Here is a 25271-nt window from a genome sequence, read left to right as displayed (position 1 = left end):
GGTGATTTTTCTGCATTGTATTCTGCAAAAATGTCCTGGACATGGATCATGTTTTTTGCACAGTAGTGGAAATAGTGAGCTTCATAAGAGCGAGGGAACTTAATCATTGGCAGTTCATTTCCCTTCTTGAAGACACTGATGTTGAACACCAGGACTTACTTTATCATACAAATGTTCACTGACTTAGCCTGGGAAAGGTAATGCAGTGAGTGTGGGAGCTCAGAGATGAATTTAGCACTTTTCTGGAGATGCAGGGGAAAGAAAATGATTTCCCTGAATTAAAGAATTCAAACTGGGTGTGCAACCTCTCTTTGGGTGTGGATATCTTGGCACATTTAAATGAACTTAATGTAAACCTGCAAGGAAAGAATGTGTTTGTACACAATTTATATTCTCACGTGACAGCTTTCAAAGCCAAGTTAGCCTTGTTTCAAAACAAATTAAAGACAAAGTGTTTGCTCACTTTCCAACACTGTAATACTCTGAAGTGTCGCCAGAGCAGAGAGAAAAGTACAGCAAAATTTTGAGTGACTTGCACAGAGAATTTTCTCGTTGATTCTCTAACTTTGAGAAGAGAGGGAAGACACTGGAGCTGGTGTCATGCCCATTGTCATTTGACTACAAGAAAGCGCCACAAGAACTACAACTGGAGCTCATTGATCTCCAGTGTGATTCCACATTGATGGAAAAGTACAATTCAGAAAAACTGGATGAGTTTTATGCCTCTTTGAGTGAAACTAAGTTCCCAAATATCCACAAGGTGGCACAGCAAATCTCAGTTTTCTTCGGCTACACCTCTATGTGCAAACATTTTCCCTGCTGAATTACAACAAATCTCGCTACAGTTAACTGACCAGCATCTCAGCTTGGTATTGCGGATTTCCACAATGAGACTGACAGTGGATTTTCATGCCATTGTAAAAAAAAGGTGACCAACTGCATTTTCGCATTAATCAAAGAGGGTGCGGAAAGGAATTAAGTTTGGTTTAATTATTATAATCCGTTGTTATGATGGTATATTTATCATAGTAAGTAAGGTTTTATGTTTATTTCCACTAAAATGTATGTTTATTAAATAGAGTTTATTTTAATATCTCTGAATTGTTAATTTTGTGAGTGTTCATGGCCCGCCATACAATTCTATATCCAGATGCGGCCCTCAGGCCAAAAAGTTTGCCCACCTCTGTCCTAGAGGCACTCATGAATCACACAGAGAAATACACCAGAGCCAAATCCCCCCAGCTCCCAGCACGGTAGCTCAGGAATATACTGTCTTGCACTGCTCAAGACGAGCAATGCAGTTTTATTAATTGGTTCACCACTGTATCAATAGAAAGTGGATATACAGCTGTCTTTACAAAAGCTGTGCAGATTTATCACACACTTCAGGCAAAGTCACTGGTAAAGATAAACAATTAAAGAAGTTTATTGACTACAAAAGATTGATTTTAGTGATATTAAGTGATAGGCAAAAAGTCAGAGTTAATTATGAAAAGAAATAAAATATAAGCACACAGTCTAATCTCTCGACCTTGTTAGACTGGGCAGTAACTAGGCTAAGCAGTTTTTTTCACCCCACTGGATATTTCAGTACTTAGTATACAGATTTCACCCTCAAAATCTGGGCCAATCTCCCCTGTTTGAGTCTGGTCTTCTTCTCAGTGTCTTAGTTGCTTGCAGAGTAGGTGATGGCAGGAGAAAGGCCAAGCATGTGGCCACTGTGTCTGTTTTATACTCTCAGTCTATGAGGGTAAACACAAGTTTTGGAAAACACAATTCCAGGCATGTCTGGGTCCATTTCTGGTATCCAGGCAAGGTTGAGTAATTCCCCTGGTGTGGCCTTATGCATGTGACTCATGAATTGTAGAATTGTAGCTCCCTTGCTGGAGGATCGTTGTTGGTGAGTTTTAGTGACCACCATACAACACAATTCTCATAACTTCATATGCATTAATGAAACACATCTATCGATAGAGAAATGACTTTCTGCAGATCATAACCTTTCCGAGGCCTTTCAAGGCATGCTTCATATGTAGGATAAGGATTATATAGCAATGAGGAATATAGGGGTTCCAGGATGCTCCCTTAAGGTACAGAATGTCACAACACTAACCTTAGGCAAAACCCTAACACTCCGATTTATGCCATTTTATGTACATATATTTTAATGAGGCTGAATTTTCCTCTCCTTAAATTTCGCTACGTGACCTCTCATTGGTGGGAGGAGTGTATGTGTGTTTTCTCCAGTAGAAGCCTCAGTGTCTCAAGCTGTTTCTGTGCAGATACAGTGGTTGTCCCTGGAGATGGTAAATCGCCCTTTCACCGAATCAGCGGAATCTGTGTCGCTTCCAGAGCTGTCTGTGGAATCATGCCACACCACATTCCGATCCTCTTTTGGGGGACCCAACCCAGCCAGGACCCATTGAAAGTGAACCCAGAGACTTTGCAGGAGAGGCAGAGAGTGTCTTGAGGCCTTTGGAGTCTATGACTCCACCAGCTGGACTTTGGATAGGGCATCTGCAAATCAAGACATGTTAAGAATCGGGAGATTCTGACTGAGAAGAAACCTCAGGGCCCTCCACTGTTTTGGAGAGAAAATCAGCTCTGAGAACAGCGAGAGTGTGGAGGAGATGGAGCCAAAGTCTCATTTCTCTGCCTGTGTCAGGGGTTCTCAGAGATTAACTCTTTCACTGCCTGGCCTCACAAGGCTCTGGCTTCTCAGTGCAGAGCTGCAGGGTCGGGAGAAGGACAGGGTTTAAGCAGGGAGCTAAGTAACCATATTTGCATATCCTGGTCTCAGTAAGGGGCTGATAAACCCAGACTTTAAATCCCAAAATCGGAGCTCAGACATGAAAGTGTGTGACTATGTCATTAATACACGCCTGATACTTGATCAAAGAGTCAACAGTGTCCCTAACAGAGAACTCTTGGTACCCAGGTCCTATGGAAAGTGAACGGTATTAGGGCCCCAGCCTGTGTTACACCTTTGAAAATTTCGCCTACAGCAGAGATACATGGTAAGCAATATTTTGGTCTAGTTCAGCCCCTCGTTCTAAGCCAGGGAACGGCTCATGAAGTTGACATTCTATGTACCCGGGCTTGGTGGAGATGAATAAAGTTCAGCCTGTGAAATGTTAGTAACCCGTTTTTGTGGAGTCTTCACCAGCAGGTTATTTATGTTGTGACTCCGATCACCTGACAAATTGGGTTTCTGCCCCTGTTCTATAGATCAGTTGATGTCGACTCTAGAAATGAGAGGTGAAACTTGATCCTGTTCTTAAGTATAGGAGGCGCTGAACATCAGAACAGGATCACATCCCATCTGATTTGCAGAGGTTAACAATGGAGCACATAGGGCAGAGCAGGGGAGAATCTGGATTGTTCATCTCTGACATCTGCCTGGGATTGGGAAATTCCTCTGGGTGAACTATGCCTTGTGTTTGGAGGTGATGGTATAATGGAGGCAGCCAAGTGCACGTGTAAAAGTGGATCTCTGTAAACATTTATTTTTGTTGTGTATTTGGTTGTCATGGTTTTTGTTGCTATGGCAACTGAGTTAGATTATTATGGGTTAGCTCAGCCAGCTTCAGCTGGCTGAGTGAGCTCTCTCTCTCTGTAAATAAAATGGTGGTTTTGTTAGCTGTCAGCTGGCTGAGTGAGCTCTCTCTCTCTGTAAATAAAATGGTGGTTTTGTTAGCTGTCAGCTCTCTGGCCTCAACTGATTTCTTCCTAAACCGGCTCCCCCCCAAGGATATAACAAGTGGCGATGAGGATGGGATTCCGGTGCTGCTCCAGTAACAGAAGGAAGTAGAAGTCAAGGTAAAGAACAAACAAACAAAAAAGCTGCTTGTTTGCACTGACTGTGAAAGTGAAACTAAAATCATGGCTACTCTGACCAGGCCACTGGAACCTTTTGATGAGAATATAGAGCAGTGGCATGTGTATACTGAGCGTTTTGAGCTTTTTTTTATTGCAAATGACATTACAGAAGCGAAGAAGGTGCCAATATTCTTAAGTGTTGTAGGGGCTAAAAACCTACTCCCTGCTACGCTGCTTACTACACTCTGTTAAGCCAGCAACTAAATCTTACAGTGACATTGTGGAAATCCTGGGGTCCCATTTTTCCCTAAAACCACTGGTAATTGCTGAAAGATATAGGTTCCACAAAAGAGACCAAAAGGAAGATGAAACAGTTGTACAATTTGTAGCCATTTTAAAAAAGCTAGCAGAACACTGTGAATTTAAAGAAATGTTAAATGATGCCCTGCGTGACAGGTTAGTGTGTGGCCTCTACAGTGAAGCTATACGGAAGCGCCTACTGATAGAGGCTCAGCTTACCTTACAGAAGGCTGTTGATATTGCTGTCTCCATGGAACTGGCTACAAGGGAGGCGCAATACATCGGTGCATCCCCTAGGGTGCAAAAGTGTCACAAGAACCGACCCACAAAACTGTGCAGAGTCAAGAATGTTACCGCTGTGGTAAGCCGGGTCACCAGGCATCAGAATGCTGGTGTAAGGACCTGGTGTGTCGACACTGTGGCAAAAAGGGACACATTGAGTGTGCCTATAAACAAAAGAAAAAGAGGCCTGTGGTCTGGCCGACAAAAAGAGGAACCCTGCATACCCTAGAGCAGACCCAGGATGATCAAGGTGACACCTCATCGCAAGAGGAAGTGCTACTGCATGTTTTGTCTTTGGCAATGGGCTCACATGAATACTGAGTAACCCCGTTATTGGATGGCAAACCTATACGCATGGAACTGGACACCGGTGCAGCTGTCTCGCTGGTCTCAGAGACTGTGTATAAAGAAAAGCTACAGCATCTTCCGCTTAAGGCAACAAAAACTGTTCTGAAGACGTATACGGGAGAAGCTGTGCCCATGTTGGGCACTATTGATGTTAAGGTGGAGCTCAATGGACAGGCTGCTAAATTGCCACTGTTTGTGGTGAGAGGTAACTACCCAGCCCTAATGGGTAGGTCTTGGCTTGGGAAGATTCAACTGAACTGGGCAGAAGTGCACTAAAGAAGAAACCAGCCTAACCCCTATACTAAGTGCACTAAAGAAGAAACCAGTCTAACCCCTATACTAAGGAAACATGCTGCTGTTTTTGGACATGATTTGGGAAGTATGAAGGGAATCACTGTGACATTGAACATTAAACCTGACAGTCCACCAAAATATCTGAAAGCCCGAACTGTGCCATATGCCATCAGGCCAAAAGTTGAAGCAGACCTGGAGCGCCTGGTCACCAATGGAGTCCTAATACCAGTTACCCATAGCTCATGGGCCACTCCTATCGTTCCAATCGTGAAGAAAGATGGCTCTCTCTGGATTTGCGGTGATTTTAAAGTCACTGTCAACCCAGTGTTGTATGCAGAGCAATACCCGCTTCCCCGCATCGATGTCCTCTTCGCAGGCCTGGCTGGGGGACAAAAGTTCAGTAAGATTGATCTGAGTCAAGCATATTTACAGATGCACGTCGATGAAAAGTCCCAAGAGCTGTTGACTATTGCGACTCATAAGGGGCTTTATCGATACTGTCGCCTACCCTTCGGAATAACATCTGCTCCCACCCTGTTCCAGAGGGCTATGGACCAGATCTTGTGTGGCTTGTCAGGAGTTCAGTGCTATCTGGATGATATCCTGGTCACTGGAAGAAATGAAGAGGATCACTTAAATAATTTAGAGGCTACCCTACAAAGACTGGAAGAGTATGGCCTACGAGTTCGCAAAGACAAGTGTGAATTCTTCAAGCCCTCTGTTGAATATTTGGGACACATCATTGATTCTGCAGGTCTTCATAAGGCCCCTGCAAAAGTTAAAGCTATTGTGGAGGCTCCCCCACCTCGAAATGTAAGCCAGCTGCGCTCGTTTCTAGGACTCCTGAACTATTATGGAAAGTTCATCTCACAGTTAGCCACACTGCTAACACCACTTCATGAGCTCCTTTGGCAGAAAAAGGCCTGGAGGTGGACTGAAGCCTGTGATGTTGCATTTAACAAAGCTAAGGATGCATTGCTAAATTCTGAAGTTCTAACACACTTTGATCCATCCTTACCACTGCAATTGGCCTGCGACGCCTCCCCTTATGGAGTGGGAGCAGACGTGTCACATATTATGCCTTCAGGAGAAGAGAGACCTATTGCTTTTGCTTCACGCACTCTAAGCAAAGCAGAAACTAACTACGCCCAAATCGAACGTGAGGCATTAGGAATTGTTTTTGGAATTCGGAAGTTTCATCAGTACCTGTTTGGGTGAAAGTTTACTCTTCTCACAGACCATCGACCTCTGACATCAATTTTTGGACCCTACACAGGCATTCCCCCATTAGCTGCTAGTCATATGCAATGTTGGGCATTGTTACTTTCAGCACACACATATGAAATCAAATATCGGAAATCCACTCTGCACGGCAATGCAGATGGCCTCTCAAGGTTGCCTTTGCCGGATAAACATCAAGATAGTGCCCAAAAGGAAATCTTCTACTTTGAACAGGTAGAGAATACACCCATCACTGCTACTCAGATAAAGAAGGCAACTCGCATTGATCCAGTATTGTCCCAAGTTATGGACCTGGTGATGCATGGAAAATCTCGACAAACCTCTCCGGTCTCATCCGACCTTGTTCCCTACATGTCCAAGCGGATGGAGTTATCGGTCCAATCTGGTTGTTTGTTGTGGGGGAGACGTGTCATTATTCCACCACCACTGAGATCACAGATGTTAGAACAGCTACATTCTGGTCACTGTGGAATAGTGCGCATGAAGGAAATTGCACGAAGCTATTTTTGGTGGCCTGGATTGGACAGCGCTATTGAAGAGAAGGCAAAAGCTTGTATGTCATGTCAGGGTGTGAGGAATGCACCCCAGTGGGCACCCCTACACCCATGGGACTGGCCTGAAAACCCGTGGCAACGTATTCACGTTGACTTTGCTGGCCCCCTTGAAGGAAGCATGTTCTTGGTGGCAATAGATGCCCATTCTAAATGGCCAGAAGTCTCTATAATGCAGTCCACTTCTGCAGAGAGTACTATCCAAAAACTACGAGGACTCTTTAGTTGTTTTGGTCTGTCAGAACAACTTGTGAGCGACAACGGACCGCAGTTCGTTTCTCAGGAGTTTCAAAATTTTATGAAGGCAAATGGGATACACCACATCACGTCAGCACCATATCATCCGTCCACCAACGGATTAGCTGAAAGATTTGTGCAGACAATGAAAAACGCTTTGAAATCAGCAAGGGGACAACACTCCATTCAAAAGCGTCTGGATACCTTTTTACTTTCCTACAGAAACACACCTCATGCTACGACCCACGCATCTCCGGCCTTTCTAATGATGGGACGACAGCTGCGCACTTGCTTTGATCTGCTGAAACCTTCTGAACCCTGACAAATTGTGCAACATCAGCAGCAATATGAAGTCATCAGACGGGCACCCAGAGCAAAAGACCGAACCTTTAGCTCGGGACAGCCAATTTTGGCTCGGAATTATACTTCCGGAGCTAAATGGGTTCCTGCCACGATCATCACTCAAACAGGACCTGTTTCCTACACAGTCTGGACTGCAGAGAATCTTACCTGGCGGCGACATGTAGATCAGCTGTTGCCAGGTCATGCCAGTCCTCAGGACACATCTGCAGTTGAGTGGTCTTCTGGTGAGACACCGAATCACGAATCACCTGTTCCTGACTGTTCTCCTCCATTACTGCTGGCTGCTGAGATACCCCTTTGCCCAGCACGAGCTGATACCACCTCCTCACCCGTTCGTGCTGCGGACCCTGAGCCCATGGTACTTTCGGGTGCAACAACACCAGAAGTTCACCGTAATCCACCTAGAGACAGAAGGCCTCCTCATCGGCTGGATCTTTAGCTAGGGCGAACCCACGGTTATGGGGCAAAATAATCCCCAGGGTTTAGCCGGGAATGGAGGCAGTCTACCCTCCTTCTCTAGTCTAGTGTGTGTTTTATTTAGGGGATGTTCTTATTGGGGGGGAGGAATATGTTGTGTATTTGGTTGTCATGGTTTTTGTTCCTATGGCAACTGTGTTAGATTATTAGGGGATAGCCCAGCCAGCTTCGGCCGGTTAGGGGAGCTCTGTGTCTGTAAATAAATGGTAGTTTTGTTAGCTGTTTGCTGTCTGGCCTCAGTGATTTCTTCCTAAACCGGCTGCCCCCTAAGATATAACACATTGATTTCACAATCTGCCAAAACATAATAAACCATAAAAGAGAGGACAAAGAAAAACCAGGTGGCATGATAAGGGGCAGCTCATTCTTGAAAGACAAATAATTGAGCTAGGAGGAGCAAGCTAATCTTTTTTTTCCATGGTCCATCTTAATACCAGAAAATGTAGAATAGTTAAAATAAAAAATTGTACATGGGAAAATGTCAATTTTGACAAAATATCTCAATTTTCTGTTGGAAAATAAAAAAATATATTTAGGTTGGACATTAAAAAAAAATCAAAACATTTTTTTCTCTTTCCAAAATCAAATTGAAGCAAAAATATTTTATTTTCAAATATAGATTTCATTTTTTAAATAGACAAATTGAAAAAATTGACATTAAAATGATTGTTTCAATGCCATTTTAAGTCAATATGTTCATTAATACGAAATATTTTTAATTTTGAAGGGATACTGAAATGAAATGTTTCATTCTGAAGTGTTGGAAGTAGAGCGGTCAAAAATGTTCTGACAGAACAGTTCCATGGGAACATGTTAACACCATCAGAAATTTTAACATAAACCACAGATTCCATAGACTTGTAGATTCCAATTACCAAAGGGAACATTGTGATCATCTACTCTGACCTACTGTATAACACAGGCCAGAGAACTTCTCCAAAATATTTTCTAGAGAAGATATGTTAGAAAAAACAATCCAATCTTGATTTAAAAATGATAAGTAATGGAGAATCCAGCATGAGCCTTGGAAAGTTGTTCCAATGGTTAATTACTTTCAATGTTACATAAGAACATAAGAACAGCCATACTGGATCAGACCAAAGGTCCATCTAGCCCAGTATCGTCTCTACCGACAGTGGCCAATGCCAGGTGCCCCAGAGGGTGTGACCCGAACAGGTAATGATCAAGTGATCTCTCTCCTGTCATCCATCTCCACCCTCTGACAGACGGAGGCTAGGGACACCATTCCTTACCCATCCTGGCTAATAGCCATTAATGGATTTAACCTCCATGAATTTATCCATTTCTCTTTTAAATGCTGTAATAGTCCTAGCCTTCACAACCTCCAACAGCAAGGACTTCCACAAGTTGACTGTGCGGTGTGAAGAACTTCCTTTTATTTGTTTTAAACCTGCTGCCCATTAATTTTACTCGGTGGCCCCTAGTTCTAATATTATGGGAACAAATAAATAACTTTTCCTTATCTACTTTCTCCACATCACTCATGATTTTATAGACCTCTATCATATCCCCCCCTTAGTCTCCTCTTTTCCAAGCTGAAATGTTACAATTTTACACCTTATTTCCAATCTGAATTTGTCTAGCTTCAACTTCCAGCCATTGGATCATGTTATACCTTTATCTGCTAGACTGAGGAGCCCATTATTAAATACTTGTTCCCTGTATAGAGACTGATATCAAGTCACCGCTTCACTCTCTCTTTGTTAAGCTAAATAGTTTGAACTCCTTGAGACACATTTTCTAATTTCTCTTTGCTTTTCTATGAACTCTTTCCAATTTGTCAACATCTTTCTTGAATTGTGGGCCCCAGAACTGGACACAGGATTCCAGCAGCGATTGCACCATTGCCAGATAGAGAAGTAAAACAACTTCTCTACTCCTCCTCAAGATCCTCCCATTTACACAATCCGGGATCACATTAGATTTTTTGGTCACAGCATCACCAGGACCCCCAGAGCTTTTTCAGAGCCACAGCTTTCCAGGATAGAGTCCCCTATTGTGCAAATACAGCCAACATTCTTTGTTTCTAGAAGTATATATTTACATTTATCCACATTAAAACATACATTGCTTGCTCGTGCCTGTCTTGCCAAGTCACCCAAATCACTTTGAATCAGTGATCTGTCATCATCACTATTTACCCCTCCTCCAATTTGTGTGTCATCTGCAAACTTCATCAGTGATGATTTTATGTTTTCTTCCAGGCCATTGATAAAAATTCTAAATAGTGAACAACCAAGAACCGATTGCTGCCAGACCCCACTGGAAACACCGCTCCTCGATGACCATTCCCCATTTGCAATTATATTTTGAAACCTATCAGTTAGCCAGTTTTTAATTCAATTAACGTGTCCCATGTTAATTTTAGGTCATTCTATTTTTTAATCAAAACGTTGGGTGTTGCCAAACCAAATGCCTTACAGACGTCTATGTGTATTATGTTAATACAATCACCTTTAGCAACCAAATGTGTAATCTCATTACAAATATGTATATCACTAAGTTACTTTGACAGTATCTCTTTTCCACAAGCCTATGTTGATTTGCTTTAATTACATTACTCTCCTTCAATTATTTATTAATTGAGTCCCATATCAGCCACTTCATTATCTTGCCAGGGTTCAGTGTTAGGTTGACAGGTCTGTAATTACCTGGGTCATCCCATTTACCTCTTTTAAAAATTGGCATACTAGCTTTCTTCCAGTCTTCTGGAACATCCCCAGTATTTCAAGATTTATTGAAAATCAACATTAACAGTCCAATGAACTTCTCAGCCAGGTATTTTATAACTCTTAGATGCAGGTTCTCTGGACCTGCTGGTTTAAAAATACCTAATTTTAGTAGATTCTGTTTAACATCCTCCAGAGATACCAGTGGAATGGAAAGAGTGTTATTATTGCCATATGATGAAACTATATCATCTGTTTTTTTCCCCAGATTCAGAACAGAAATATTTATTGAACACTTTTCTGGATTTTTGCCAGAAGTTGGGAATAGGCGACAGGGGACAGATCCCTTGATGATTACCTGTTCTGTTCATTCCCTCTGAGGCACCTGGCATTGGCCACTGTTGGCAGAGAGGATGCTAGGCTAGATGAACCATTGGTCTAAGTCATATGGTCATTTTTATGTTCTTATCATTGATAATTCTGCCATTTTCATCTATTAATGGACCAGTAACATTGGCAGGATTCTTTTTGTTCTTAATATATTGTAAAAACGCCTTATTGTCCCTAACTCTGCTGGCCGTAGATTTCTCCTTGTGTGCCTTTGCTTACCTTATTATTTTTCTAGAATTCCTAACTTCTGCTTTATATTCGTTACTATTAACTTCCCTTTCTTCCCTTATTATTTCTTAATTTGTATAGCTGCCTTCACTTCCCCTCTAAACAAGGTCATTTTTAAACCAGAAAATTTTTTCTCAGTTGTGGGATTGTGGCTTTTAGGGGAATCTAGTAAAGTGTTTTTTGAATGATTCCCAAGCATCATTTACATTTTCATGATTAAACTCTTCCTCTCTGTTCATATGGCTCACAATTCCAAATCCCCTTGTTTGTTACCCAAGCTCCTAGCATTCGTGTACAGGCAGTTCAATAATTTCTTCTCTTCATGTCCCTTGGTTCCTTGATTAATTTTGTTCTCAATATTTCCATTTTGTTCTGAGTGCACATATCTTCCCTCTTTTTAACTTCCACTTTTGCTATTAGTTTAATCCCCTCCTGACTATTCTAGCCAGCCTGTCCCCAAGAAGACTGGTCCCACTTCTACTGAGGTGACTCCATCCAAATTATATATCCCCCTCACCATAGAAGGTGGACTGATGTTCCACAAAACCAAGACCCTGTACCCTACACCACTTACCTAGCCAGCCATTCACCTCCACACTCTTCTTCATTCAGTCTTCTTTAATTCATGGGACAGAAAAGGTCTCAGAGAAGATTGCTTGGACATTCTTCTTCTTCAGCATGCTTCTAAGTTCCCAGAAGTCATCTACTGTGAGATATCCCACAGCACAATGTCATTAGTGTACTATGAACTAACACCCAATAGATTCTTGCCTGTTGACTTCAGAAGCCTTATTTTATTTCATGTGAAGAAGACGTTCCAACCAAGCTCTGGAGAAAGACTTTTCTGTACCACTTCAGACCACCAAGCCACCCAGTCTTAGGCCATGTCTACACTACCGGCTAAATCAGCACTGCTGCGATGATGCAGCGATGTTGATTTAGTGGGTCTGGTAAAGACATGCTAAGTCAATGGAAGAGTGATCTGTCAACATCTGTACACCACCTCCCCGAGAGGCAGAAGCTATGCTGATGGGAGAGCGTCTCCCGTCAACATAGTGTGGTGTAGACACTGCTGTAAGTCGACCAAAGTTACGTCAACTTCAGTTATGTAACTTGCATAAGTGAACTAGTGTAACTTAGATCAACTTCAGCATTAGTGTAGACTATCCCTTAGCTTTGGAAAGGCAGCACACCATGCTGTTGTCCACCAGTCCCTTGCAGAACATTCTTTCAAATCTTCTGAGTTCTGAATCTACAACAAGGATCATCTGTGTCTTTCTAGGACAACTGGAGAACTGGGCTGTCGAAATGTTGTTTTGTTTTTTTATACAAAAAAAAAGCTATATGAATTTTGGTCTGTAGGGAATAAAAGGAAAAAAAATGACATTTTGGAAATCGTAATGGAACAGAAATTTTGGGTTCTGACTTGCTCTATTTCTGATCAACATGGAGTGTTATGACATTTCTGAGACTAAATTTTTTGGAACATTTGATTCCACAAAAATGTTTGGTAGTTCATCTTTTCATCCTGATTCAACATGGAAAGAAATGTTAAGCTATTGGAATTTCCTATGTGATGGATATTCCATTTTCCAGGAAGCTTTAATTATGGATGGGATTTTCAAAGACACCAAGTGGAGTTAAGTGCAAAAACTCTATTGAATCTCACTCACGTGCCTTTGGTAAACCCCAACTACATCGTCTATGACGTTGTAGGATTTAACTAAGGACCAAATTTGTTCCCCAGTATGCAGGCCCAAATCCCAAATGTGTGTGATTTAACAGATCTGATTGAAAAATAAAAATGTTAGTCTCCAAAAGAGTTGGCATGATTTTTAGGAAGTGTTTTTATTATTCTGTATCAAAATATTTAGTTTGAAAAGAAACAAGACTAACATTTTATTTCATTTACTTTCAAATTATTTCTGTAAAAATAAATAATAAATTATCTGAAATCACATTGTTTTCATGAAACATGTTGATTTTGATGAAATATCATGTGAAACACTGAAAACATTTGGCCAGTTCTGGTGACTGAGAAATGGGTTTTACCAACGGGGTCTAAGAGGGTTAAGCAACCTCCATGAATTGAAAGTCATAGTGTCAGGCCAGACGGGACCATTAGACTATCTAGCCTGACCTTCTGTATATCACAGGCCATTGAATTTCATCCAGTTACACATATATTGAGATCAATTACTTGGGTTAGACTTTCAGTCCTTAGGAGACTAAGCTGTTGTGAGCCACAGCAAGAGACCAGGAGAGACCGAGGTGACACTAATGCCCAAGGCCCCTGCAAGGAGAGGGAACTGGTCAGCTGAGATCTGTCCAGATGATTGTACCAAGCAATCTATGTCCCATGCTGAGGAGGGTGAAAAAAACCCAAGGGGAAAATTCCTTCCTGACCTGAAATCTGAGGATCATTTTGACCTTATCATGTGAGGAAAATATACCAACCAAGCTCTTGAGAAAGAAGTTTCTGTACCACTTCAGATCAGCGATCCACCCCGTCCTGTGCCCTGTCTCAAATCTCTGATGCTTCAGAGGAAGGTTTAAACAAACAAAACCACCACCACTGTCACCAACAGAATATAGAGCAGCACAAACCCAGTTTTGAGAAAACTTCTTTACAAGGTATCACTGGTTCTCAGCATCAGCTAGTGCTAAAAGGCACTAAAGCTCATTAAAAGGGCTGGACAAATATTTTCCATCAAAACTTTTTTTGGATCAAAAACTAGGGTTTTTTAAAAAGTAGAAAAAAATCACGGACAATGTCTGCTTTCCTTCAAAATTTGTTGTGGTTGTTCTCAATTGAAAAATCTGCCAAAACCTGGATATGGTTTGGGGTTTCAGAAGTGTGTGGCCAAATATTTGCTGCTCGTAGCCCCACCCCCTTACCACGTGGCTCTGAGCGAAGAGGAGCTCAGGCCCCGCTGGAGCCATGCAGCAGTTGTCCAGGGACGCTCTTGGATGCCCTGAGGCTCTGGGAGAGGGGCGGAGGCGGGGTCAGGCAGGGGCAGGAGCCTCAGCCATTGTTGTGGGGGCCCATGCAGAGCCCGGGGCCTGGGGCAAATTGCCCCACTTCCCCCTCCACCCCCTAGGCTGCCCTGACTGGTTCCAGACTTCTCCCCCTGTCTTTATTTCTCAGATCTTTCCAGCTGTCATCTTGGGTGGGGATTCAGTGAAGAGTGAATCAAGATCAACTTACTCCTCAGCCTTAAATAGAATTTACATAAGGCAGGAATCCTTTGCTTTCCAGACCCTTCCAGTGTAAAAATACCAGCTCAAGATGGGAACCTGTACCAGATGACATGACAACCTGACCTACTGTTGTCAAAGCAGCGTCTCAGGAAGCTTCTCAGGAGGGAGAGAGACTAATATTTTCCAAGTCCCGTTGTTCCCCCAATGGCCCATCCAGACTGATTGCATTCTGTTTGATAGGCGTTCCCCAAGTATAAACACAGTTGTAATAGTTACACAGTTAATATTACTAATTTCAGATACAGAAATGTTATGTGCATACAAATAGGATAAACATGTTCAGCAAATCATAACCTTTCCAATGAGATCTTACATGAACCATCTTGTGTAAAATGCATATTAGTTATGCCAAAATCATGTTATAACAATGTTTCTATGAAGAGTATGGCATGCAATGTCACAAGTGGATCTAGCCCTACCTGGGGAGGAAACCCATTGGCTCCACTGATTAGATTATGTATTAATTATTATTATCATTAGTTAAAATACTTGAGCTTTTTAATAGGATAGAATTCAATAAATGGGGTTTTCAACAATTTAGTAAAAAAGAAAAGAACAGAAATTGCTAGATGAGAAGATTCTTTTTATAGAATTGGCCAGATCGCCAGCTGATATAAATTGGCCAGAGCTCCCCTGAAGTCACTGGGCCAGATTAAAGAGCTATTCAAAGAGAGGAATGTGTGAATGATTCTACAGCCTGATGCTCACAGCACACACTCTGGAAGTAGGAGACCCAGGATCCAGTCACCCATGCTTCGGTGACTCTTGTACCACTGGGGATCTGGCCCAGTGACTTGAATGGAGCCACACTGATTAAGACTAGTTGTGGTTTTGTTCCAGTGTGTCTGTCCATTACCTGAGCTGAGAACGTGCCAAACACTAGTTATCCACAATTCTATGCTTTCGGATTTTAAAATAAATAAAATTAAATTAAATAAGGTCATCAACGCTACTTGAGAAACTTCCATGTCCCCAATATTTTCCCTAGTGCTCTTTTCACCTCCTTGTTTTTCAGGCTGTAGATGATGGGGTTTAACACTGGAGTCAAGATGTTATACTGAATGGAGAACATTTCATCCAGAGCCACAGAGGAGACTGAGCTGGGTTTTGTTTACTGGAAAGAAGCTGTCAGGTACCATAAACCAACTACAATCAAGTGGGAGCTGCAGATACAGAAGGCTTTACGCCTGCCTTGCGCCAAGCATATCCTCAGGATAGTGGCGATGATGTGAATGTAGGAGATCAGGGTGAAGAGGAAGGAGCTTGATCCAAGTATCACAACAGAAGTGAGAAGCACCACTTGATTGGTGAAGGTATCAGTGCAGGACAGATGCAATAGGGGAGGGAGCTCACAGCTGAAATGGCTGATCTGATTGGGGCCACAGATGTGCAACCTGAGGGCAAAATCTGTGTTATGCTGGGCATTTATGAAGCCTATTACCCATGCACCACTCACCAGCAGAACACAGATCTCTTTGCTCATGGTCTCCATGTAACGCAATGGGTCACAGATGGCAGTGTAGCGGTCATACGCCATTGCTGATAGAATAAAAATTTCAGCACCAGCTGGCAGTAAAATGAAGAATATCTGGGCAAGGCAGCCATCAGCAGAAATGGTTTTGTTCTTGTCTAGGAAAATCACCAACATCTTAAGGACTATGGCTGAGGAATAGCAGATAGTGACAAAAGATAAATGAGACAGGAAGAAGTAAATGGGGGTGTGAAGGTGACGATCAGTCCTTATCACCAGTATGATGACCATGTTCGCCACGAGGGTGATTACATAAATAACTACAAGCACCAGGAATAGGAAAATCTGCATCGCTGGGTCACTGGAAAGTCTCAGGAGAATAAATTTGGTCACTTTGGTTTGATTCCCCATTGATGCTCTCTCAGGAAATCTGACCTGTCAGATTGTAAACAAATAATGACATTAACACATAGAAGTAAATTGAAATGGCCTGTCGAAATCATCTGACCAAAAGGATGAATGATCTGAGGTTGTCTTTTGGCAAAACCAGAAGAGAGAGGGTGGAGCACACAAATGCTCCAACACTGGAAGGAGAGAAATGACAACGAAGAAAGAAATGACAGAGCATAGACTCACTGCATAACTGAGAGATTTATTCTAAAGAGGAGAATTTATGCAAATGACGATTGAAAACTTGAAAAGGGAGACTAGGCATGTAGAAATGCATGCAAACATTTTGGGAGAAGCAATGATACAGGATAAACAGAAACCAAAAATGGGGAAAAAAATTGAGGAAAAAATATGAATGAAACAGTACCTGAAGAGAGTACAGGAAATATGAATAATTTGTTGATCGAGATCATGCAAAATGTAGAGACATTGAGGACTGGCCAGTGTGGCCAAGTAGAAAATTTGTACACCAGCAAAGACTGGATGACATAACATAAGCACTTAATGAAGCACTCAAGGAAACTGTGGAGTAAAACCACCAATAGCCGGTAGAATTATATAATTTATGCTGCAGTAACCATAGCAGCTCATCAGTTTAAGATCAGGCCATCTGAGGATGTGAGCCATCCTCCATGGCAATGAAGGTTAAAGCAGAAGAGTAAGCTTTTATATCAGCCTACAGGATGCATGAGAAAAACCATCTGAAGAGACAAGAGAAGCAAATGGCCTTGGAGATAGCAACTGGATGAGAGGGTTGTGAAGGGACAATGTAAATGGAGGCTGAGCCATCTGAGTCATAGGCTTGAAAGATATTGAGCAGAAAGTACCAAGAGAACAATTTCTTCACCAGAGACCCTAGGAGATTCTTTGATCTGATGGATGTTAAAAAACAGCATAGGCAAAAATAGAGAGCTAATAAATAAGGTGGAAGAGTTTCAGCACTACTGGAAGGAAATCTGGTCTGAGACTGTGCAACATAATCAGACAGTGAAATGGATTAAAAATGAGAGGAAAAACTGACAAATCACACCACCGAGGAATACACAGAAAGATCAAAGAAAGAAAGAAAGAAATGAGATACTGAGAGGAATGAAAAATGAAATGAACAGAATGTCAAAGGAGAATGAATAAATTTGAGCACCTAAAATGCAGGAAATCTGGAGGGCTTAACAAAAGTCCTGACTACCCAAACCTACTGAGTCCGTTCAGCCAGGATTTATTGGTGACTCATGCGGATACATTTTAGTCAGCAGCTTTCTCCTTTTTCAACTTAAAGATTTAGTATGGTGTAAAAGCTATTTCTTTTTTTAAAAATCCACCATATGTAATACAGAGAGACATTCATAATAATCATAAAGGAATGTGCCCGGCAAACACTGTCTAGGCACGCTGACATGATTCAAAAAAGAAGGGTCCAACTGAACGTTAACGGGAATTTTGTGCTTAAATCTTAAATCTTTTGTGCCTGAAACTTAAGTTCCTTTGAAAATCTGACCCACTGGCACTTCTGACTCAGTGTCCCGCAAGTCTGAATATCAGGCTGCTCACACATAAGAGAATCTCTCCTGCCCTCTTGGAAACGAGTGGCTATTTTGACATTGATTTTTAGTGGAACTGGGAATGAAGCCAGTGTTCTGTCCAATGTCACATCTATGTTTAACCCCGAATGCCTCCCAGACACAAACTAAATCTTTTCCCCATTATCAGCTCATCAGACAAACATGCAAGGGAGGAGATCTTGTGTTAGAACATGAATGCCCCACAGCCAGATTCTGTACAAAGTGAATTCCAAAGCTAAGTGCCTGCTCCAGAGAATGCCCTACAACCCCCTAACACACACACACACACACACACACACACACATTGGCTAACGCACCAACTGATCTCATTTGTTGTTGTGGTGAGCGAGCGAAAGTAGCTTGGTTGCCAGCCATTGTCCCTGTGCTGTAACTGACTGTGCGGGAGTAGACTGCTGCATCCAGGCAGAAGTCAAGGGGACTCTGCAGACAGATCCACCCCTAGACAAGTGGAGCAGCATCTGGTCCTTTGAAACTGAAACAATAGAAAGATTACAAGTAATAAAAATATGAATCAACTCACCTGCCTTTTAAACATGGATCAAACATATGGTGAGATCATTCTGAGCTGTGATTTTCTCTTTCTGTTTTCTTAGTTTACCTACTGATGTATGGATTTGGCTACCTAGCCTGTCTATCTGCATCTGGAATCAGCATCTCCGGACATCCAATGTGTCTATGTGTAACCCTTCTGCCAGGCCGAGTTGATAGCCGCAAGGGCCAGGTTCAGTACATAGGGGTCCCCTCCCAACAGCGTAACGCAATACCAGCTCAAGCCCCCACCCAGTGACCTGGGAAAATCTTACACACATCCCTGGGTGCCTCAAAGAGGCAATACTTCCCCTCTTGCAAGCACAGAGTCTCGGTATAGCCAAAAATGTTTAATAACATGAGGTAAACTACATCAGCATTACATTGGGAAAACACCACAACTAGAGTTCATAGACCAAACCATGAGCAACGACCCACCCCAGCAAACTGGGCCATGTCCTTTCCCTTTGGTCTTGAGTCCAGCAACCCAAAAATCATCCAAAGTCCCCAAGGTCCAACACCCCAAAAGTCTCTTGAGTCCAGCAACCCAAGAATCACCCAAAGTCCCAAAAGTCCCACAACTCAAAAGTCTCTGTCCCCAGTCAGTGCAGCCCCGGAGTTCAAAAGTTTATCTGCAGAGTTTTACCCCCACACACCTGAGTGGAAATAGGGGGGGGGGTATGCGGAGTGTTAAGGGGCACCTTACATGGTCCAAGGCCAACTGCTCCTCCTCTCCCTGGGGTTCTGCTGCAGCCTTCACCATGAGCCGCTCCACTCCACCAGCCTTCCCGTGAGCCGCTCCAGCTGTCCCCTCAAACTGCGCCGCTCATTGTTTCATGGGCCGCTCGAACCATCCCATAAACTGCTCCGCTCTGCTAGCTGCTCCACACCACCAGCCGTCCCACAACCTGCTCCATCAGCTGCTTAGCAATATAGCTTCAGGCTCCCCCATTAGTTAACACAGCACTCAGTGATCTCAGCTCTTAATAACTTTAGCAATTTCAGCTTGTAACAGAAGAGACCCACTACTGGTGCACCATTGACCCAAAGTGAATTCAGCTCAACAGCCTGTAACTAGACTCCTAATGGAATCAAAATTAAGTCTGACATTTAACAGTGGAGAGAGGAAGCAATACAATTGATGTTTCAGGCTCACACAAGAGGCCCACACCACTAAGTACAAATACCTACCCCACAGCCTCTCTCAATTCACTGGGTTTTGGAACCCATGTCCCTTGTCTAGCGAGTGCTACTTAGTTGATGGTGAGACCCTCTGTCATAAAACAGTTTCATTGTCCTTGATTCACAAAATCAGGGTAACAACACTTTATTCCTCCTGCCCCAATAACAGAGAAACTGGGGATCCCACAGCAGCCAAAGTGACCATTTTGGGCTGTTATGGGCTCATGCTAGGCAGGTGGGTGTGCCTATACAAACAAGATAAGCCCCTGAAGTTCTTTTCCACACTCGCCACAATTCACCACCAGATGTCAGGGTAGAGCTTATCCTGACTCTTGCACCCTTTGCCTGGAGCAGTGAAACCACTCCAGGCGTGTAGGGTTATCTGTGGAAGTGGAGAAAAGGTGACTCCAAGACTAACAGTGGATTTCTTGAGAACTGAAACCTGTTTAAATGCTGCTTTGTTCCCCCTGGGACAAGCTCCCTGAAGTTCACTCTCTGTAACGAGGTCCCACTAACACTGGGCTGGGTCAGCCCTTAAGCAATGCTCTGTAGTGCATAACAATGAGAGCAATGGGTTATCACAGGGTTTAGGTATCCAATCTCAGCAACAGTGAATAAAAAATGTGTGGATTTAGGCCCCTATTTTCAAAACAGCCTAAGGAGCTAAACACCCTAATAGCAAATCATTTCATCTCCCCTACAGTGCTTTGAAGCTCCTAGCCAAATGTATATAATTACCACAAGAAGGCAACATGGTCAGACAGCCTTAAACTTCACTAAGAAATGGACATAGGTTCGGGAATGGGGAAAAGGAGTAAACAGACTGTATATGATGGTGGTAAATAATAGGCACTGAGACAAAGGAGGAGATAAATTGTAAGTTTTTTTCTGATGAAAAGTTTATTTCTGAAAACACAAAGCCAATGTCTGTAAAACGCAAGGTCCATGCACCGCTAAAGTCCAGTAGAACCAGCTTCCTCTTACCACGTCATCCCAAAGTTGTGGCCTTGGTGCAACTGTTTCATGGGGATCATAGAAGTCCTATTTCAAGGGCTTAATTGGCCATGTGCTGACTCTGCTCATGGGTGAATGTCACTTTGCATTAACAGAGAGATGTTACAGCTTACCATGGGGATTCCTTTAGATCAAGGGTGATTTGTGGTGCTCTAAAGAAAGGCAGATCATCCCTCTACGTTACGGCTGGGGGACAAAGACTAGGATAAAGAGATGGGGAAGAATGTAATGCTTAGATTCATAGATTCTGATGCCAGGAAGGAACATTGTGCTAATCTAGTCAGCCCCCCTGTATAGCAAAGGCCAAAGAACTTCTCCAAAATAATTCCTAGAACATATCTAGGATGCTGCCCACACTATATATATATGTCCTGTGGATGAATATAAGGTTCAAGTCAAGCACGTGTGTTTTATCTGACCAGCCTGATCCAGCACATCCAAAACACACAGGTTGTAATTTTCAAGGCTACCAGAGGGTGTGATTTCCAGCAGTGCCTAAGGCAGTTAGCTACCCACCTCGCATTGAATTTCAGTGGCAGTTGAGCACCAGATTCCCTTAAGCTCCTTTGTGAATCCCAGGTGGATGTCTAACTCCCTTAGGCTTGGTCTGGCTGTGAGAAAGGATCAGGCCAAATTCTCCCATCACTTTCACTGAGGCAAATCCCATGTTGCTGCATTGAAGTTATTGGAGAGAAATCAGTGCAAAAAACTGGTGTGAGTGAACTATCCGGTCAGTCGTTTGTCCTTCTGTTAACCACATTAGTCAGGGGCTGAGTCCTGCACACCCTCAGATGGGCCTAACCCTGAAAATCCTTACTCATGTGAGTAGGTCTGCTGACACCAGTGGTTTCATTGGTAACAATGAGATCACTGGGGTAAGAAATACTTTCCTCAGTAACAGCTGGCAGGGTCAGCCCACTGAATAGTCCTTAGTCGGGAACTGCTGATTGTGCCAGGTATTCAGTTGCTGTTGACTGAAATAGCTCTGTTGGTTTACACCAGCTGGGCATTTTATCCCTTTGATCTTAGTGGAGGTGGCCCCACTGTCTGCACTGGAACTATGCGGATTCACACCAGCTGGGGAACTGGCCCCATTGGGAGGTATGGCCAATTTGCACCTGCTGGGGATCTGGCCCATTGAGGTAAGGGGAGCTATTCCTGATTTTGACCAGAAAAAATGAGAGGGAGGGGGATCAGGCCCATAGACACAGACATCTCTAGTTTTTTTTAAATAAGAATGCCTAGCAAGGTTCACGTGGGATTCTCAAATAGGTTAAGTGCCAGATGGGGAAGGTGAAGCACAGAATCCCAACCCACTGCAAGTACCTGGCAGTGCTGTGAAAAGAACCAAAAGACTGAAAAATTTCTTACCTTGTTCACTATGGAGTCCAGCTCATAGGTGCCGACTCAGTGAGTGCTCCAGGGCTGGAGCCCCCACGGAGAAAAATTAGTGGGTGCTCAGCACCCACCGTAAGCCAAGTTCCCCCCCACCCCCTGTTCCCCCAGCACCTCTCGTCCACCCATGGCCCCGCGGATCTACTCCTCCCCCTCCCTCCCAGTGCCTCCCGCCCACCGCAAACAGCTGTTTCACGCTGTGATTGGGGCCCCGGGAGGGAGGAGGAGGAGTGGGGATGGAGCGAACGCAGGGGAGAGGGAGGTAAGAGGAGGGGAAGAGGTGGGGTGGGGGCAGAGCAGGGGCGGGAAGAAGAGGGGTAGGGGCATGGGCCTGGGGGAACGGGTGGAGTGGGGGTAGGACCTGGGGCAGGGAAGGGGTTGAGCACTCCCCCCGGCTAGTGGGGAAGTCTGCACCTATGGTCCAGCTGCAAAATGCAGTGGTGTTCCCCACTGCATCAGTGGTTTGTTTTGTTTGTGAAAAGGAAAAAGGGAAGAGAAAAAATAAATGAGAAAAGAAAAGAATATTTTGACTCTTTTATTGTTATATTGTGAAAAAATGACATAATAAGGCATGCCATAGAGTGCACACTACTGACATGTCATGACATAATGTTAAACTAATAAATGGAATAATAAAGTAAATTGCAAAACAAACATTACATTTTGAAGTGGAGTTTTGATTCCCCCGCTCCACAACAAATGGTTTGAAATGGGTTTGTTTTGTAATTTCCATTTCAAAAAACATTTGGAAAATACTTGTTTCCGCTATGATTTGGAATGAAAACAAATGTCAAAACGTCATCATTTCCTACTTGATTTCCCCTCACTGCCTGCCTAAATCAGTTATATACAAGGCATTGGACTAGGGTGACCAGATGTCCCGATTTTATAAGGACAGTCCCGATTTTGGGGTCTTTTTTCTTATATAGGTTCCTATTACCCTCCACCCTCGTCCCGATTTTTCACACTTGCTGTCTGGTCAACCTATGTCCTACTGAATGCCTTTCTCAAGATTTCTTTAATGTCTTTGTTCCTTAACGTGTAAATGAAAGGATTAAGCAATGGTGTCATGATAGTGTTCAAGAGGGTGACAACTTTGTTCATTTCCAGTGAGTTCTGCTTGGATGGTTTGACATACAGAAAGATGGAGCAGCCGTACCATATAACCACAACAGTGAGATGGGCAGAGCAAGTGGAAAAGGCCTTTTGCCAGTCTTGGGCAGATGGGATTCTCAGGATGGTGGAGATGATGTAAATGTAGGAGACCAGGATGATGGCACAGGACCCAAGGACAACAATAAAGCAGATAATAATATACACCATCTCAACGAGGCGTGTGTCTGTGCAGGAGAGCTCTATCCAAGAATCTACATCACAGAAGAAATGGTCGATGATGGTAGAGTCACAGAAGGACAACCTGGTGATCAGAAACGCCAGCACAGAAATAGTCAAGAAGCTACTTGCCCATGATCCAAGAGCCAGCTGAATGGACAAAGTGCTGTTCATGATGGAGCTATAACGCAATGGGTGATATATGGCCAGATAGCGATCATAGGTCATGACGGCCAGAAGTAGATATTCAGTGCAGCCGAGGAAGAAGACAAAGTACATCTGCAGGAGGCAACTGGAGAAGGAAATGGTTTTGCTTTGGGACACTAGGAGAGCAAGAGTTTTGGGAATGTACCCCGTAGTGAACCAAATGTCTAAGAAGGAGAGATTGCAGAGAAAGAAATACATCGGGGTGTGCAGGCGGCGGTGAGTCCCCACTAAGGAGATGATGGTGATGTTTCCCATCAGCGTCAGGAGGTGCATGAACAAGAAAAGCAGGAAGAAAGAGATCTGCACATACCGAGAGCCAGGGAACCCCAGCAGAAGAAATTCCCTCACATTGGTCTGATTTCCCTTCACCATTGCATGCTCTCCCTGTTAAAACACAAGAAACCATAAAAGGAAGACAAAGAAACAGATGACTTGTTTAATTGCAGTTCATTGTTGACAACAAAGTGAGCAGTCATGGAGCAAGAGAGAGAGAGCAAGAGAGAGAGCAAGAGAGAGAATATATTATATTGTTAAAGCCCAATGGGATTATACAGTCTGATGTCCTGTATGATACAGGTTGGATAATCCCATTCATCAAAGCCCAGTAGCTAATGGCTGAACCAGAGCTTATCTCTTAGGAAAAAGGTATCCTATCTTGACGAGACCCCCCTACAGTATCCTACAGGATACTGAACACAGTTTATGTGAAGCAGTGAACATTCAGTTCTCAGTAGATGTGAGTATGTTGTCATCTATGAGAACTAGAGTTTCAATGGCAGATTGGCACCTAGCTCCCCTAGGTTCCTTTGAAAATCCCAGCCTTAGATTCTGCTCCACCCACAGAACTAGGAAACCTGGCCTAACTCACCTCCCAAAGCCAGACACAGAATCCTGGATTTCTCACTCTCAGACCTGTGCTCTAACCACGATACCCCATGTCCTTTCTAGAGCTGTGAATGGAACCAGGAGTCCTGATTCCTAGCCCTCCAACACTTAGATCCCATCCCACTCCCAGAGCTGGAAAACAGAACCCAAGCATCCTGATTCCTGGTTCCTTTTTCTAAGCCAGAGGTTCTCAAACTGTGGTCTGCAGACCACTAGTGGTCCGCGAGCTCCATTACATGGGGACATGGGGTATCGTGGTTAGAGCACAGGTCTGAGAGTGAGAAATCCAGGATTCTGTGTCTGGCTTTGGGAGGTGAGTTAGGCCAGGTTTCCTAGCTCTGTGGGTGGAGCAGAATCTAAGGCTGGGATTTTCAAAGGAACCTAGGGGAGCTAGGTGCCAATCTGCCATTGAAACTCTAGTTCTCATAGATGACAACATACTCACATCTACAAATATTTTCCTCTAAGGTGAGTGCCTGAGTAGCCGCACAGAACAGAATGAAGGCCACCCATCTATTTCGTGGAGCCGTGAAGGTGTGGCTTCACTAATTAGGTGCCTGGACCCTAGAGAAGACACACATGAAAGGTGAGCTTGTGACCTTGGAGGGAATAGGGGGTAGGTGGGAGGGGCAGTGGGGTGAGAAGAGGGGGTGGGGAGAATTTGGGACTTCAGGACTGCGGCAGCCAGAGAGCCGATTTTCCCCAGCTCCAGGGCTGCGGCTGCTGGGGCGAGACGACTCTCCTT

General features: G+C 43.5%; 1 protein-coding gene and 1 pseudogene across 1 annotated transcript; both read right to left on the bottom strand.

The window, feature by feature from the left end:
* Nucleotides 1-15431: 15431 nt before the first annotated feature.
* LOC123348101 lies at nt 15432-16364 on the bottom strand (annotated as a pseudogene).
* Nucleotides 16365-23086: 6722 nt separating this feature from the next.
* On the bottom strand, nt 23087-24013 carry LOC123347968 (olfactory receptor 287-like). The gene has a single exon (XM_044985160.1). It carries the CDS (start codon nt 24011-24013, stop codon nt 23087-23089), a length of 927 nt encoding a protein of 308 aa, XP_044841095.1.
* Between the last annotated feature and the right edge of the window lie 1258 nt (nt 24014-25271).

The sequence above is a fragment of the Mauremys mutica genome, chromosome 13 (assembly GCF_020497125.1).
Source record: "Mauremys mutica isolate MM-2020 ecotype Southern chromosome 13, ASM2049712v1, whole genome shotgun sequence".
NCBI lineage: Eukaryota > Metazoa > Chordata > Testudines > Geoemydidae > Mauremys > Mauremys mutica.
This window is presented reverse-complemented; position numbering and strand designations above follow the sequence as displayed.

Bases quoted from the DNA above. Each gene is read 5' to 3' on its own strand.
- LOC123347968 (XM_044985160.1), bottom strand. From the start codon at position 24,013: ATGGTGAAGGGAAATCAGACCAATGTGAGGGAATTTCTTCTGCTGGGG.